A 16827-nucleotide genomic window follows, 5' to 3' on the forward strand; every position below is an offset into this window, starting at 1 on the left:
AGTGTGGAGTCTTATTCGAGGCCTAGAAAGAGAGGGAAACCCAGCCCCAGGACTGGAGTGTGCTCTCTATGTGCTGTTAAGGGGAATTGTACTTGGTGCAGAGAGCTACATCTGGAAATACTGTGTGTATCTATTTTTGTTCCAAGTGAATGTCCCTCATCACTGTTAGCATTGAGGCTCTTTGATTACTGGCCCAGAGCAGGGACCTCACAAGCTTATCCAGCAAGACAGATAACAAACAGAAGTTACAGAAGAGGTTCCAGTATAGAACCATGTCAAATGATGCTTGTTACAGTTTTACTTTCCAAGAGGGTACCTACTATGTTCACAGCTTGAGTTCTAGCAGACAGCCAATTTGAAATCCAATGGACAATGTTTGGGTTTACAGGATCATAGGTTTATAGGTAAGTACTAGGCTAGCTTCCCTTGTGGACCCTTTTAAGCCTAGCTGATTTCACTTAATGAGGATCAAGCCCTGTACTTCTTATTTGTGAGGTAAATAATTTGTCTATAATACAAACATGGTAGACAGTATCAAAAGCTGAAGTGATTTTGGGTGGGTAGTATAGCTTGAATAGTGGGAGGGACAATATGGGTACACAGAGATATACTTGTCTGCCAAGATATCCGTAATGCCCTTTGAGTCAGAATGGTGTTGTTTTAGATCAATTCAATACATTGTAGAGTGTTGCCTCTTAGTTACCTGACATAGCAGAAACATGATTTATAATTCCCTTTGTTATCTGTATTTATTTTAATTTAAAACTTGGCTTTGTGTTTCTTACTGGTGCTACTAAGATGTTTGTTAGGTTATTTCAACACATTTCTGAGGCAGAGGAATTGAAGTTTCTATAGCTGTTCAGCATTTTTCTTCCCAAAGGTACCTAATTCAAGTAGGCTAGTCAGTGATGGGGTGAGAGCAGACCACTGAATCATAATAATGGGGAATGGAGTAAGAAATGATGTAAAGAATTTGGAGGTTAGAGAGATAGACAGGGGAAGGTATAGGAAATATTTGAAGGTGGAAAACACTAACTCTAACTACTGAGGTCAAAGGAGCAAACAGCTGCTAATGTTACACAGTGGTCTACATAAGGCTGAACAAACTAGTCAAGGTTTATGCAGTGCTCTATCTAAGAGAGTACAAACTACTCGGGAGTTGTACATTGACACACCTTTTATAACTGTTATGCATCAGTGAAAAATAAAAGGTAGTGTTAGTGTTTCAGAATCTTACAAGTACACTCTAAGATATGCAACGCTCTCAGACAGATAATCTTACTAGGTTTCTAACACAGGCTGTATAATACCTTGTTTCATTCCTGGCATATGTAGTCATCATTCTGTAACATGCCCATAATCTTGCCATAAAGATTGCTTTTTCTTCTTGCTAAGAGCACTTTACAAAATCACCTTTTCATATTGACATTTTCATTACCTACCTCCTTTTGATGATACTTTATTGCTAATTTCAACTTGGCCAGGTCATGACATTTTTGGGGATCGAGTTCTTCACTCTGGTCGTCCCTGTGATTAAGGATAATTTCCAGTTCTCTTGAGCTCCTTGCCTGGTCCAGGAGATCTTTGGCAAAAAGTTTACACTGCTGTGAAAGCTCCTCATATTCTGCCTTAAATTCATTCTCCACTTTACTCAGTTCTTTTAGTTCCCAGCCAAGCCGGAAAGCTGTCAATATGGGGTCTTCACTGGATAGAGCAATTAAGGATGGGCTAGCTAGGGCTTTATAGATGTTAAGTCTTGACCTAGAGTGTCTCAGACTGTCGACCTCAGAACTTGAGACACATTCAACACAGTTACACCGGATCTGATGTGGGCGGGGTATTGTTACACGTCTCTGTACAAGAAGTTTAATGATCTCATAGTTGTTGGTATGAGCAGCCAGCATTATTGGGGTGATGTCCGGGGTGAATTCTGAAAACTGGGTGTCCATCATGAGGGAGGGTACCTGATGAAAAAAAAAGAAATATAAAGAGAATGATAAGCAAGAATTAAGGTGGCATACCTGTGGTAACAACAAATGCATTTAACCAAATCAGAAGGCACTGACAAGTGCTCTGAAATTAATTTAACAGACATACCCAATAACATTAGTTAAAAAAGTATTTCTTATTTGGGAAAATGATTCAGTGAGAATAAAGAAATGCAATAAACAGTAGGATCTAGATTTACAAGTCGACCCTTTTGACTTTGGCAGCAATGAAGAGCTGAGAGACACTGTATTGACCATTGTAATATATATCATATATTCTGTCTTATTGTACTTACTTTTGTATCGGTGTCATATTCAGCTATCTATTTAGACACTGGGCAATTTAACTGGATTGCATCACATTAATGTTTAAGCATAAATAAAATAGAGGCCTGTACTTTTTTCCTAAAGTGCAGTTTCAATATTACATTCTATGTTTAATCCTTTGCTTTGCTGTATCACATTCTGGATGGAAAGCCAGTGCATGAATTGAAGACTTTGTCTGTACCTAATTCCCGAGAATGTCATTTAGCCAAATGATCCAGGTTTTATAGTACTGCAATTTAACCACACATACTGACCTTTACAGATTTATTGATATTTTATGAGCCATTAAAAAGTAAAAGTATCATTTTGGCCGAGGTGATAATGTAGGACTCGGATGTTTTAAACAAATTATCCTATTTAGTAAACCACAAATGTTCAAGTGATGTAGCTGTGAGCCTATTAATGCAAGTGCATTGCATATTTATCATTTAACTGCTACTGTACACATCTGCTCACACTTCTAACCGTTCTTAAAAAAACAGGTGACTGTAATTTCTACCACTTACTGCAACTATTCAGTTAAGAGCTTGAAGCATACTGGCATTGAATTGGTGTCTTGAGTTATGTTGGCCAGTGTAGAAAATCTTTTTTTTTCTAGTATGAACTTAGGAATGTTCAAACATTACATATGCTAATAATGACTTTGGTTTAGTCTCATGTGGAAGGATAGTAAACCTATAAAAAATCACTTGTACCACAGCATCCTGTCACTTTTCACTGCTAAGCAAGACTGATAATGTAACCACAGGATGGACAGCATTATCAGTGACATTGTTCTGGAGAAACTTGTACTGAAATTTAAATGCGTTTGCTCTTCTGTAATGGTGCTATATCTATCCCCTATGCTTTGTAGATACATATAAATTAAATGCATTAGGAATGCAACCTTTGCAAGAGGCAAAATCATTTACCAGACATATCTTAAGTTTAAATACAGAGTTTTTCTTCTGTCTTTCTATTATTTGCATACCCATAATTATTTCATCATTAGAAGGACAGCACAGTGGTTAATATTGTTGCCTCATAACACTTGTTTTGGTGTATTTTGTAACTGGGGTGTCCTTTGTCCATATGGATTGTCATTGGCTTCTCTGACTTCCTTCCACATACCAAAACATGCCAATAGGAGTAACAGAGATCCTCTAAAAGTCAGTTATCCATGTGCATATGGTGCGTGTGTGCTCGTGTGTGTGTACTTATATATATATGAGTGTGCATGCGTTCATCCTATGATTGGCTAGATCCCATCCAGGACTATGTCTCTGCTTTACACCTAGTGTATGTTGAGATAGTATTCATCACTCCAGCAACCCTGAAAACATTAATATAGGTACCAGAAAAGGAATGAACAAAAGCAGCAGCACTCTGGGCTCATGTAAACTGCCGTGCCAAAAGTGGCACTTTACACAAATGCAATTCAGCAATATGTTTAGCTGTAGTTAGGAAAAGCCTCAGTATTGGCTAGTTTGCATGTCTCTGGATCACATGTGCTAATCAATACTTTCCTGCAGTAATAACTACCAGCATCCCATGCATTGCATTGGAATAGGCACCCACCCCAGTGACTCTCCCAGACACATTCAAATCCACACAAACACATCTTCATATTTCTCAAATGTCCCTGATTTTGCAGCATGTCCCTGATCTAGCCTCATGTATATGCTCTCTCCCTCATACAGTAAGTAATGGATGACAGCAGTCAGCCAAAGGGTCAGACATTAGAGTTTCATACTTCTTATTGTTCAGAAATTGCATTGTGATGCGAAATCTGTGGTTGTACTAACTTTTTCGGAGAATTACTGTAATATTTAAAATTTGTTCCTGATTTGTGGTCTTTGTTCCTTCATTAGTTTTGTCTTTTCCCTGGACCTTTCACAAATGAATTGACAGTTATCCTACAGCCTATACTTTCCTCACATACTTGCATAGATACCCACCCAATCACACTCACTCGTACACATATACACACATTCCCATTCTACCTATCCCATAACTAACCCCCTACTGCAAACACCCAGACAGCAACACACTCACATACATACAGAAGCACAGCTATGGTGCAGAGAAGGTATAGCTTCCTCAGGCATGATCAGCAGATCCATTTTTTTTATTTTATGCTCCTCATGTAATTATGAGGGCAGTAGCAGAATGGGAGACCGTCCTTTTTTTTTTTTTTTTTTGCTCCTTATTCTAGCATTGTGGAGTACCAGAGGAGTGGCACTGGGCACCAAATGAGCCAAGCTCTGTGCTCATACATTTGCCCAAGACCACTCATACTTCAGCAGATATGCACACATGTTGCCCCTCACCTCTACATCTCTGCTAAACTCCCTGACAATTGCAATGTGGCCTCTCCCATTAGAAGTAATAATAGGTGAATGTAGTCAACATGGCTGTCCATGCTAATTTATGTACTTGATCAAGTTTTTGAATCAATCGGCTACATAAACTGCTTACTGTAGGCATTTATGGGGGAAAGCACATTCCTAATTATCATGGGCTGCTCCCCTGGAATGCCTCATTAATATTTAGCATGGCATTGGAAATGGCCCACCACTGTGTTTCTACTGACTGTAGAATCACTGTAGTGGTCCTGTTTATGAATCAGAAAGTACATCTGCCAATGGTTTAATACCAGTATCATTGCTTAACACTGGAGGTAGACCTTTCTGAACCCTGTGATTCACTAATGTATCCATAACCCCCTTTTGCCATTTTTGCACATAGGGTCATGGTGTCAATTCAATACTGATGATCATCTAGAGCTATATTCTTCCATACCACACACACACATGTACTCTCACCTCTGGCCAATTTAGAGTATCCAGTCCACCTACTGCATGGAATATGGAGGGAAACCAGAGTTCCTGGAGAAAACCCATGCAAGTACAGGGAGAAAATGCAGACTACCCATAGAAGGCACACCAGCTGAGAACTGAGCCAGAAAACCTCTTACTGTGAGGCAATAATGCTATCCTCTGCTCCACCAATGGCTAAACAAAAATGTTGTTTGTCCTTTTGGCTTTTCCCGGTTAGGGGTCACCACAGCGGAACTCCGGTCCACTAATGATTGGCAGTAGATTTTTATGGTGCCGAGTTGCCAGCCCGACACCCAGCCTTCAGCAAAGGCACGCCCATTTACGCATGTCTTTCGGAGGCCACTCGACCACGGGGAGGACATGCAGACTCCACACAGAATGCGGTCCAGATGTGAATCGAACAAGAGAACCTCTTGCTGTGAGGCACCACCACGGTTTACAAACAGAAAATATATGCTAAATATTTTTTCTAGGTTCATCTCTGTTGAAAAGAATCATTATATGTACTGAAAGTAGTATTCCACGAGAACATGTAAGAATCAAAAATGTCACACAGATATGTTGGCAATGACGTGGAAGTAGAAAAAAATAGTGTGTTGTGCTTTCTCATGTGGATATCATAGTTTTCCTTTCATCAGTGTTTGCTCAAGTCTCATACCCACATTTTTCTGAAACTATAATAAATGATGTATTGTTTTACAGGAGAAACATAAATGGCAATAGATATGCCTTTTAGTAACAGTATCAGGCTTTACATTCACTTTTAAGATTTACTGCCATCCAAGAACACAAATCTAAGAACAGATTAATTATCTGCTATTATTTAAATGTTCATATTTTACATCAAAAGACTACGGGGGTAATGGGTATGATTGAAACTTATGTTTACTGAATCACAAAGTAAATTTGGGATAGAACATTTTGCATGATTTGCTTCTTAATAGACTTGAATCCACAGTTACTTATAAGCATAGTTATTTAAAAATACATTTCCTCCCTGGTGGAATTTGAATGTTTGTAAACAGTAAAAATATAATGTTTACAAGAAACACCCAACAATAGCAAATAGAATTTTTAAAAACATCAGTATATCACTTAAGAGGAAAATTTAGAGAAAATAAGTTATGAAAACAACCTTGCTGTGGATACTAATAATAAGAAAATGTTTTACAAATATATTAATAATAGCAACAATTCTTTTCAGCCAGTAATCTCTATAAAACCTGAAGGCAGTATAATTCATAACCCTTTGAACATAGCACAACTATTCAACTAACACTATGCTACATTTTCCCTGCTGGATCCAGTTTTGACAGATTATCAACCAATGTAATTTCTGACAGAACAACTTGCCCTATTATATTTCAGGGGTGGATAGAGATTTTAGTAAAATAGAGAATTCAACTTCTGTGCAGCAAGATTCGACCCGCTCCATATAGTTACTAACAATTAAAAATCACTTACTACCAATATTATACTTGGCATTTAACAAGCTATTACAAACATGTATTGTTCCCAGCTCATGGGAACATTTACTATTACACCAACATATAAAACAGATAATAAAAGTGATGCCATCAACTATTAGTGTCACTTCCATTCATGTTATGTAACCAGCTATACACTTACTACCGCCAGTCTGCGCAAATGCTTCCAAAGATGCATTACTGAAATACTAGGGAACATTGACACAGATAGTGCCATTTTACACTAATATCAACAAGGGTTTGTAAAGGGTAGATATACATTGATATGTTTATTAAATTATGATGATCAAATTACTAAGGCCCTGGATATAAGTCTCTCATATGGAGTAATTTTCTTTGACTTAGATCATAGTTTCATAGGTGTGTACTAGGCTAATGACCTCAAGGGTTTTTTTTAGCCTAGCCATGCATCACAAACCTCCAACAAGTTCTGGTACCCTTATTAAGTGTAAGCAGAGGCTTGGAAGATGAAACATTTACAAGTAGGGACCTGTGAGATTAACTATTAACCGGCTGCCTGTGTCCATAAGAGACATAGGTGCCAAACCAGGGATGAATTTCCTGTTCCCCATCCAATTGTCCAAGTTAAACTTGAATTGGGTTAGGGAGGAACTCTGCTTCACATGGATGGGGAGCCTGGCCCACAGAAGGCGTAGTCTCGGATATATACCTGTCTGTCCAACAGGTCCTATTTATATCATAGACAAAATTTAAGTCTTTAGAAAGGGTAATTCTGGTACTGTTTGCTTTTCAGAGATGCAGGAGGTCTAGCAGGGTGGAGTATGACAATGCCTTGCATGCCAGGCATAGATCTCCACTGAACAGCCTGTAGGAAACAGAATACAGGGATAGGGCTTTGAGGCAGTCTGTATTGTACATGTTAGTTATGCCCTGTATTCTAGTGAAAACCCTCTGTAGCTATTGTATTGTTGGATCCACCTGGTTAAGTACATACTAAAGGAGGCATTGTACTCACTGATTGGTCTGATGAATGCTGAAATGTAGTGGAACAGTGCTCTCCTTAGACCTATATGCCATACCTTTGTTTATAAGTTGCATAACATAGACTGATTTCCTCACTATTGTAGACATGTGATGGTCAAAGGCTAGATTACTCTCTCCCAAGTCCCTGACTACTGGGTTGACTCACATGGGGTGTGTTATGAATATGACAGTTAACAGATAGTTACCAAAGGTGGATAACATCCCAAAAGGATACTAGTTTGCATTTCTTGGCATTTAGTTTTATTCCATGGTTATTTGTCACTGTCAGCCCTTCCTGGAGGAAAATTAGTGCTGGTGGGGAATTCTGTGTCTGCTCCTAATCTTCATATTTGTAACTTCAAAGAAGTGAATGCCAAAAACGAGCAATTCTGAAACCGATCCCTGAGGGGCTCCACTTGTGACTGGACTCTTTGAAATGGTGGACTCCGAATTCTAACTTCCTAGGTCCTGTTTGTAAGCCAGTTGGCTATCAACTGGGTGACAGAGTTTATACCAAACCTCATGAGTTTATCAAAAATGCCTGAGTAGGGTGTGGTGTCAAATGCCTTGGCCAGGTAAAGGTTGGCAGCAGGAACTGTTTTGTCCTCATCCATTTCTTTGGTGACTTTCTCAAAGAAGTCTGCCAGGTTGAGAAGGCATGACCTGCCCTTGATGAAACCACATTGGTGTTGGGTTCAGTGTCTGGAGGTTTCTTATGTCATTATTGGTCATTTCCATGATAATTCTTTACAAGGCTTTGCATATAAGACTAGTGTGATTTATGGGCCTGTAGCTTCTAGGGTCTGTGATGGCCCACCTTTAAGCAGAAGGATGACTGCTGCTGTGCTCCAATCGTAAGGCACAAATTTTGTTTGGAGGTTCTGGCTAAACAGACATTCTAGAGGACCTAGTAGGTCATGTTTCATGCTGTTTAGAAGGTATCCTGGGATACTGGCTGGGCCTATTGATGCATGGGAGAGAGCATTGAGGACCTGGTCCCTAGTAATAGTAGGGGGGAGTTATAATGTTATATCCTGATGGGTGGTTGAGGGGAGAATTAGAGATGAATTTGTCTGCCATTTGATTTGTTATATCTTCTCGTTCAGTATAGGTGGCTTCATTAACAATAAGGTTTGCACACAATTGTGTCTTGCCTCTGAGATTGCAGATATAACTGAAGAATGCCTCGTGGTTGCCTTATCCCTGGGAGGCCAAAGTTACCTCAGATTTGGCATTGGTAAACTATATTTGTCATCAGAATTGTTTGTTTAGTTTGATGAAGGTGCTTTTATCCTGATAGGTGTTATATCTCCTAATTTTACTTTGATTGTCTTCATTCTGTTATACTGTCTATTGATGCTGTGATTCTAGCAGGGTGGCTTGCTTTTTGAGTTAGTTCTGTACTTACTCCTAGTGGGTACAGTTACCTCTGTGCAACTATTAACATGCTTTTATAGGTGAACAGTTCTGCATAGGCAGCAGTGTTCCCAGAGTTTGTGGGGCTTGAAATTTTGCCAGGATATCACTTATTAGCAAGAAGTTAGCTTTAAGATAGTGAACATTCCAGGGTAAGCTTGGGTTCCAGGTTTTATTTTTACTTCAAAGGAGACTGTTTTGTGATCTGACCTTACCAGAGAGGGCACTACATTAGGAGTGTGTGCAGTGCTCTCTCATATTAGTGAGGAAGAGATCCAGTATGTTTATGCTCCTGGTCAGCTTATTGACAGTCCAGTCTAGGGAGTTTATATTTGCAAAATCGAGGAATCTTAGTGCCTGTATATCTGGTGTCATATATGATTCCCAGTTAATAGTGGGGTAATTAAAGTCACCCATGAATATGGTATTGGTTGGACAGTGAGTGTTTCCAGTAAGCTTAAATACATGTTATGGGTTTCCTGGGTCACACAGTGGGAACTATAGCTTGCAAGGAAATGGTGTAGTATTTTGTCTATGGTGATTTTAACATGGAGAAGCTCAAATGCATCATCTAGTTTGACCTGCTTGAGGTATATTTGTTTTTGATGTAATTCAAGACACCTTCACCTTTCGTTCCTGTCTGTGTAGTACCTGGTAGAAAATAATGGAAGGCATTATAGTCTTGCACTGCCATTATATTCTCTGTGGCTTTAAACCATGTCAAAGTGACTGCACAGATGTCAGCATTTTCTAGGTTGAGGAGAGCTTGTAGGGAGTGGAGGTTCTTGTTTAGATTCCAAGCTTTGAGCATTAACACCTTTAGATTTTCTTCATTTTGATTTTGCTGTATCAGAAGTACTTTCAGTCTGACATCACCTAAAAAGGGCACCATGGAGGAGGACAATGTTTTAGCTAATATCAATGGCCTAGGGGAGAGAGATGCATGTTGACAATTATTGCACCCCCTTAGAATGACACCAGAAACTAAGCCAATTATTAAAGTCAGTCATCTTCTGTTCGTATAATGACATCATCCTTGGGGAAGGTAAAATACTGCTCAATGCTAGGCCCATACCAGCCTGGGACACATATTCCAAGAAGTCCATGATGTCTCTCTTCATATATTCAAGGGAGGTACATCTCAGGACATTTGCACCCACATGGACTATAACTGAGTCATACTGGTACTTGAGGTCCAATGACCTGAGTACGTGCATAATGTGGTATGTTCTGGCCCCTGATAAACAACTGTGAGTTTCTCCTTACTCAACCTGGTGAGAGGGACATCAGTGTGTTTCACAATGGGGTCTCCAATGAACATAATGTTGGATTCTCTGGTGGCTTGCCTTATGGGCTTAGAAGTAGAGGCAACATGAGATGTGGCTCTATATGCTGATGTGGGAGTTGTTTTGAACAAGTGAATTTGGGGCTGCTCAGGGCATTTGTTATGTATTCTTTGTCTAAATCTTTAGGGTTTGGGAAGGCTACAATTAAATGCCTCAGCGTATGTGGGTCTGTGTGTCTGCTTTGAACTCTGTGTGCATTACTAGATGGTCATAAAGAATTAACACTGGTAAACAGCTTATGTACTTGAAAAATCCATAGCACTCGTGAAAAGCATCAATTCTTGTGAGACTTTTTTATTTTTACCTGCTCTCATGGAATGTACATAGATCTGCATCTCAAGCACATGTTTTTGCACCAAACTTGTATTTGAATAATTCATAATAATCACCAAACTTATATTTGAGACAATTCATCAGAATCATCAAACTTGTATTTGAGATGAATAACATCCTTACTAATACCCTCCACACATCCACACAGCAGGCCTCCCTAATACAATATGCAGATGTCTCCACACTCATTTGCACATCTGACAACATAGCTCACTGCCAAAAAAATTATCAGGAACCTTTAACAACTGGAACATGGATTTGTAACTCAAAACTCACACTCAATCCTGAAAAAAAAATATTTTTCCCCCAAATCCCTCTTCTATGAAAAAATAAAATTCAAACTAATCTCTCTCGATAATGCAAACATTAAAATTGCTTTTCATAGCAAATTGATAGGGATGATAATCTAAAATTCAACCTGCATATAAAAAACTACATAAGAAAAACTCATCAAAAACTAGGGATGCTTTATAGAACCCAAAACTTTCTCACCGACACAACTAAAGCTACACTTGCCAGTATTTATCTCTTCTCCACACTTCTTTATGGTGCTCCCATCCTTACTAACCTTCAGGCTTCACAAAAATCAGAACTTGAACAATGCTGTAACAAAGTTGCTAAATTTGCAGCAAATACTTATTCAGAATCCACTGTTTAGGACTATCTCATCAACTAATATATACACAGCTTCGTACCATCTACAAAATTATTCAGAATCCATCTGCTTGTCCATCACTAAACAACATTCTACACAACTATGTTCCTAGTTGGTCATTGTAATCCAATGACCATTTCTTTTCACAAACCTGTCAAATCTAATGGCCACTGTCTGTACTCGTACCATGTTGCAAAGGCTTTCAACTCCTTATAGCTATACATCAGGTCAATACCCTCCATCCCATCCTTCAAAGCCATTCTGAAAGACTTCCTAGCCAAAGACTGGCTCTGTTCTTGCTCAACACCAGGATAAACGACATCCCTAAATGTAAACCAATACTTAATCATACCTCACATCTCCTTACTCTCCCTTCTTCACTCACTTCCTTACTTCTATCAGTTTCTTTCCCCAGTTTTCTCTCTACATATACCATATACCTGATTTTCTCTCACTTTTTATTACAATTCCTGTTTGTATTATACTAATTTACCTTTAATTTCTCTATAAACGGACTAAAATCTCTCTATTAAATCATTGTCGCATAACATGCATCTATTCTTAACCAATGTTTTCATATCATGTCTAATTTGGTATAAATATTTAAACAGTATTTTTTGCATATTATTTTTAAAAATTGTAAAATTATTGTTCTTAAATGTTTTATAATATTTTGGAGCTTTTCTCCCCAAGGCATCCACTGAAAATGGGCTTCTACCCGATCATCAAATATAAATAAATACCTATTTTAAGCAAATTCCTTTAAAATAGGTAAACACAGAAAATGTCTCAAAGGAGTTAGTGCTTCACATAAGTGTTATGGGTTTCTGAATACTCCCTGTACAAGTAAAAGGCTGTACTGAAAAACAAGCTCCACTAAAAAATACAAATGTGGCTGGTACAGTAAATAAATGGCAAAAATTTGTTTCCAAAATATGCTAGCACCCACGGTGACACATCAGTCTGACTGGTGCACAGTAATTCTACGCATCTGGACAGAGATTCACCCCATGCTGAATTCTAGGATGACAGCTGTCAAGTGGTGACTCCAGATGAAGCAGGACATTAAGTGCTGCAGCAAGATGAAACGTTATACCTAACTGATTTAATGGGAAACACCACAGCACCAAAATGCCTTCTGTCTCACTGCATGTTTCAGCAACTTCTACCAGCGGCACTGAGTATCTTTGGACTATTGCTAAAGTCTCTCATTCTCATCTGCTGCTTCCTGTCACAGCAGAAATATGCCCAGCATAAGACACAGAAATTCAGGGTTGTTAAGCACATAGAATTAGTGGTTTACTTATTTATTTTTTTAATATTTAGCTGCCCAGCAGACAGACTTACATGTGGCAACTGTAAAGACCTAGTAAGACTGGCATCTGTACTTTGGGATAAGACAACTAACTTGTAGCTGCTTAGTCCTGTTATGACTATCACCCACTGCCATCGGCTATTGTGCTCATAGCTGACATTTTGCTACAGAGTAGACAAGTTTCTGTAAGTAATTTGGCTATAAATGTACTATCTACCTCATTATATTCCTGTCATTTCTTTTGCCCAGTAGTTTACAGACCCTTTCTTCATCTACTGGGTGACAGCCAGATGAGGTACCATCACTGCGGTAGTCATTGTAGTGGTTTTAGCCCTAACTCTGCTACATATACCTAGTAACAACCTGAAGGTTTGGCATGCAGTTGGTGCCCACAAGGTCATGACACCTGCTTCCATGGCTTACCCCTGTTCTTGAAGCTAATGACCCCTGTGGTCTCTGGTCTCCACCAAAGATTCATCCATGCACTCCTTCACCCTTCTCCCAACAAAAGGTAAATGAGCAAGCTGCATCATGTCTTTCTTCCCCAGGTAAGCTTCAACAGGCATCCATACCATTAATCAAACTCTGGTCACCTGGATCATAGTCAGGAGTTTATCCTTCTTTGTCAAAGGATCTGATTTGAATGACATAAGCATTAATCAGGGTTAGTTTTTTAGCCAGTCATTTATAAGATTGTTAGGATGAAGCCATGATGATTTATATATATATATATATATATATATATATATATATATATATTTGAGCTTGTTGTTTATTTGCTTGATAAAGTTATTGAGCTATAGAATGAAAATACTTACATTTGTTAAAATAAAAGTCACGTGGTTGTACTTCTTTTTGTGTTATTTTTGGGTAAGATATTAAATGTTGTTAGCTGGTTTTAACCACATTTTTATTGTAAATTATCTTTGACTGTTTATCTTTTACTTGTATACATGGTGCTTAATCTTTAAATAACTTAAATAAATATAAAGGTATTTCCTGGACATGAAGGAGGCCATCACATAGTTAACAGGATAACTTTAATTTAGTAAAATATATTGCTGTCGAGTTATATGCAAAAATGATTATGGTATATTAATAGTAAGGTTGCAAGGGATAACTTAAATTTAGTAAAATACAATGATGTTTAAGGATATACAAACATGATTTGGTACTGTATATTAACAGTAAGGTTGTATGTGGTAACTTCAATTTGATAAAATACATTGCTCTCCCAGTATGTGCAAACATGATATTAATATGTTAAACAATAAGGTTGCATGAGATAACTTTAGTTTGGTAAAATACAGTGCTTCCCAGGTATACATAGTCATGAGACTGACAGAAAAGATGAAGTCACAACAGTGTTAATAACCTTTCAGTTCTTCTTCCAGTTCAGGAACAATTTACAGGCTGTATTTAAGCATAAGACATTAGGTCCAATTCCAAAAGATCTGATCTCAGTCTAAGTGACTTACTCTAGTGTAAGTCTGCCCAGATTCTGAAAGACTTGTTCTCAGTAAAAGTCTGCTCTGATTCTGAAAGACTTGTTCTCAGTGCAAGTGACTTACTTTGTGAGTTGGTTGTTGAAGCTTCATTTTTATTTAACCAGAAAATGTTATTTGAAAAAGAAGGCTGCAGACAGCATTAATGGCTACCCTACTCAGCAAGACATTGGCCCTTGTGAAATAATATTCTGATGATGTCAGGCTGGGGCAAGAACAGGATAGTTCGCTATTTTTATTCCTGTTACTGTGATGCATGGCTTGTACAGATTGTTGCAGTTTTATAATACATCAACACTGAAATCCTCAATGGCAGTTTACAGATTATCAGTAATCTCTGCATGCACTGCTAAACCACAAGAGAAGCTCAGTTTTGCCAACTGGGGATACTAAAAGATTTATAAATCACACTTAAGGTACTAAGAACAAACAGTTTGTGCTTAATTGCCATACTTTTCTGGATTATTACCAGATATTATATCTAGCACTTAGCCAGTCTACCCCTTGTAGTTAATATTTTTTTATTGTGCTAGTTGAATATGAAATAAGCGTATGATCTATACAAGCCAAGTAGAATACTCTGTATGAGTTAAGAGAACAGCATTTGATCTGTTTTTTTTTCTACTGTTAATGCCAGATTGTTTGTTTTCTTGAACTTCAGATATATGCTCCTTCCGACTGTCCTACCCCACCAAAGAAAAGAAACATTCACCTATGACAGAAGCATAATAATTATGGTAAGCTGCAGAGATATATACGCTTTTATCTAAGAATTTAGTAACTTCAGTTTAAAGAGGAACACTCCGAGCAAAACCAAATCTGAAACACCACCAGCAATGCTAGATAAGTGGAGCCACTGGTAGTGTAAAACTATTTTTATAAATGCACTGATTTGGCAGATACTTTCACAGAAAAAACATATTCACTAATTTATATCCATTTCATTTATTTATCTTACTTTTTTGATTAGATTGGTTCCACATGCCACATGACCTTTCTTCAGGTCCGTCACCAGATGTAGTATTTATCAAGAAAAGGAACATTTGGTCAGGAAACTGAAAAAAAAATCTCCCAACTCTTTTTGATAAGCACCTTATTTATTTTTTATTTATTTTATTTTACATTTGTTGACCGGGCTAGTCTAGCTGGATATATGTCCATTTTCTGTAGAGGCCCGGGGAGAAAAGGTCCAGTATTTATTACAGGTTTATATAATTGTTAAACAATGATTATAGTAGCATGAAACAGGTAAGACCATACATAGCAATGTCATACATAGTAATTACAATAAATATGACATAAATTTTGCTAAAAATGCTTTAAGGTGAGTAGGGAAAGGTATTAGTGTTATAGGGAGAGTAGAAATGAAAAGAGAAGAGAAAAGAAAGAGGAGACAGGGTTAGTCTGGGTTAGTACAAGAGCATAGACAGTGATTATTGAAATACAGTTTTACATTCTTTTTAAACAGTGGGAGAGACGTGAGAAATGTGATCTCAGTGGGTAGTTTATTCCATATTTTTCCAACAGCATTGGAAAACAGTGAATCACCTGCTACATTGTTAGTTTTAGTAGTATTGATCAAAAGTTTGTTTGAAGAGCGTAGGTGTCTCAGGTTATTGTATGGTATAATGAGACTGCTAAGTATTGGGGTTTTGTTAGGTTGGTAAAGGGTCTTGTGCACTATAGTAAGCTGTTGGAGTTTGAGGTGGTTAGGGAGTTCGAGCCATCCTAGTTGTTTTAGGTTCAGGCAGTGATGGGTTCTGAAGGGGGATCCTGTAGCAAATCTAGCAATATTATTATAGGATGTTATTAGTTTATTGAGGTTATTTTTAGAGAGATTGGTAAATATAGGTGAGGCACAGAGTAGAGTAGAGATTAGGTGCGTTCTAGCTATTGTGGTCCTAGCTAGTGGAGTGAGGAAGGGTTTGATTCTATATAGCGAACCTATTTTTTTGTTAACTAATTTTATTGTATTGTTGATGTGAGAATCAAAGTTGAGATTGTTGTCAATAGTTATTCCTAATAGCTTAGTGGTTAGATCTGGAGAGATAAGAGTACCATTGTTGGAAGTGAGAGTGAAATGAATAGGGGTAGACTTTCGGCTTGGTGAGAAGAGTAGCAGTTTAGTTTTCTTAGGGTTAAGGAGCAGGCAGCATTGAGAGAACCATTGTTCAACGGTGTTAAAAGCTTTTTGGGTAATAGACTGGAGTTCAGTTTGAGAGGTGGCTGTATAGATTATTGTAGAGTCATCTGCATATTGAATTCAGGTAGTGTTTGGGATAGCTGTTTGAAGGTCATTAATAAAAATGGAAAATAGTAGGGGGCCTAGGATAGAGCCTTGAGGAACCCCTACAGAGATAGGAAGGTGATCAGATAGAGAGTTTTTCCAGAGAACTGCTTGTTGTCGGTTATCTAAGTAAGATGTGAACCAGGTTATGGAAGGAGGATTGAGTGAGAGAGAAGTAAGAATGTGCAGAAGAAGTTGGTGATTGACCATATCGAAAGCTTTAGATAAGTCAATGAAGAGTGCAGATGATAGTCTATTGTTATTGCGGTTATAGTTAATGGAGTTAGTGAAGGAGAGCAATGCAGTGGTGGTGCTGTGGGAAGGTCTGAATCCATGCTGACAGGAGGCAAGTAGGTTGTTTTGGA

At 38.1% G+C, this 16827-nt stretch overlaps 1 protein-coding gene across 1 annotated transcript in view; it reads right to left on the reverse strand.

Annotated features, from left to right (window-relative positions):
• Positions 1-16827, reverse strand: part of TRPC5 (transient receptor potential cation channel subfamily C member 5) — a 2601559-nt gene that overhangs the window by 1249187 nt on the left and 1335545 nt on the right. The window contains exon 3 of the mRNA XM_044057112.1: positions 1443-1964. Coding sequence (XP_043913047.1) covers positions 1443-1964 — 522 coding nt within the window. The remainder of the gene's footprint in view (positions 1-1442; positions 1965-16827) is intronic.

The sequence above is a fragment of the Protopterus annectens genome, chromosome 15.part0 (assembly GCF_019279795.1).
Source record: "Protopterus annectens isolate FY-2018-M chromosome 15.part0, PAN1.0, whole genome shotgun sequence".
In the NCBI taxonomy this organism is placed as follows: domain Eukaryota; kingdom Metazoa; phylum Chordata; order Ceratodontiformes; family Protopteridae; genus Protopterus; species Protopterus annectens.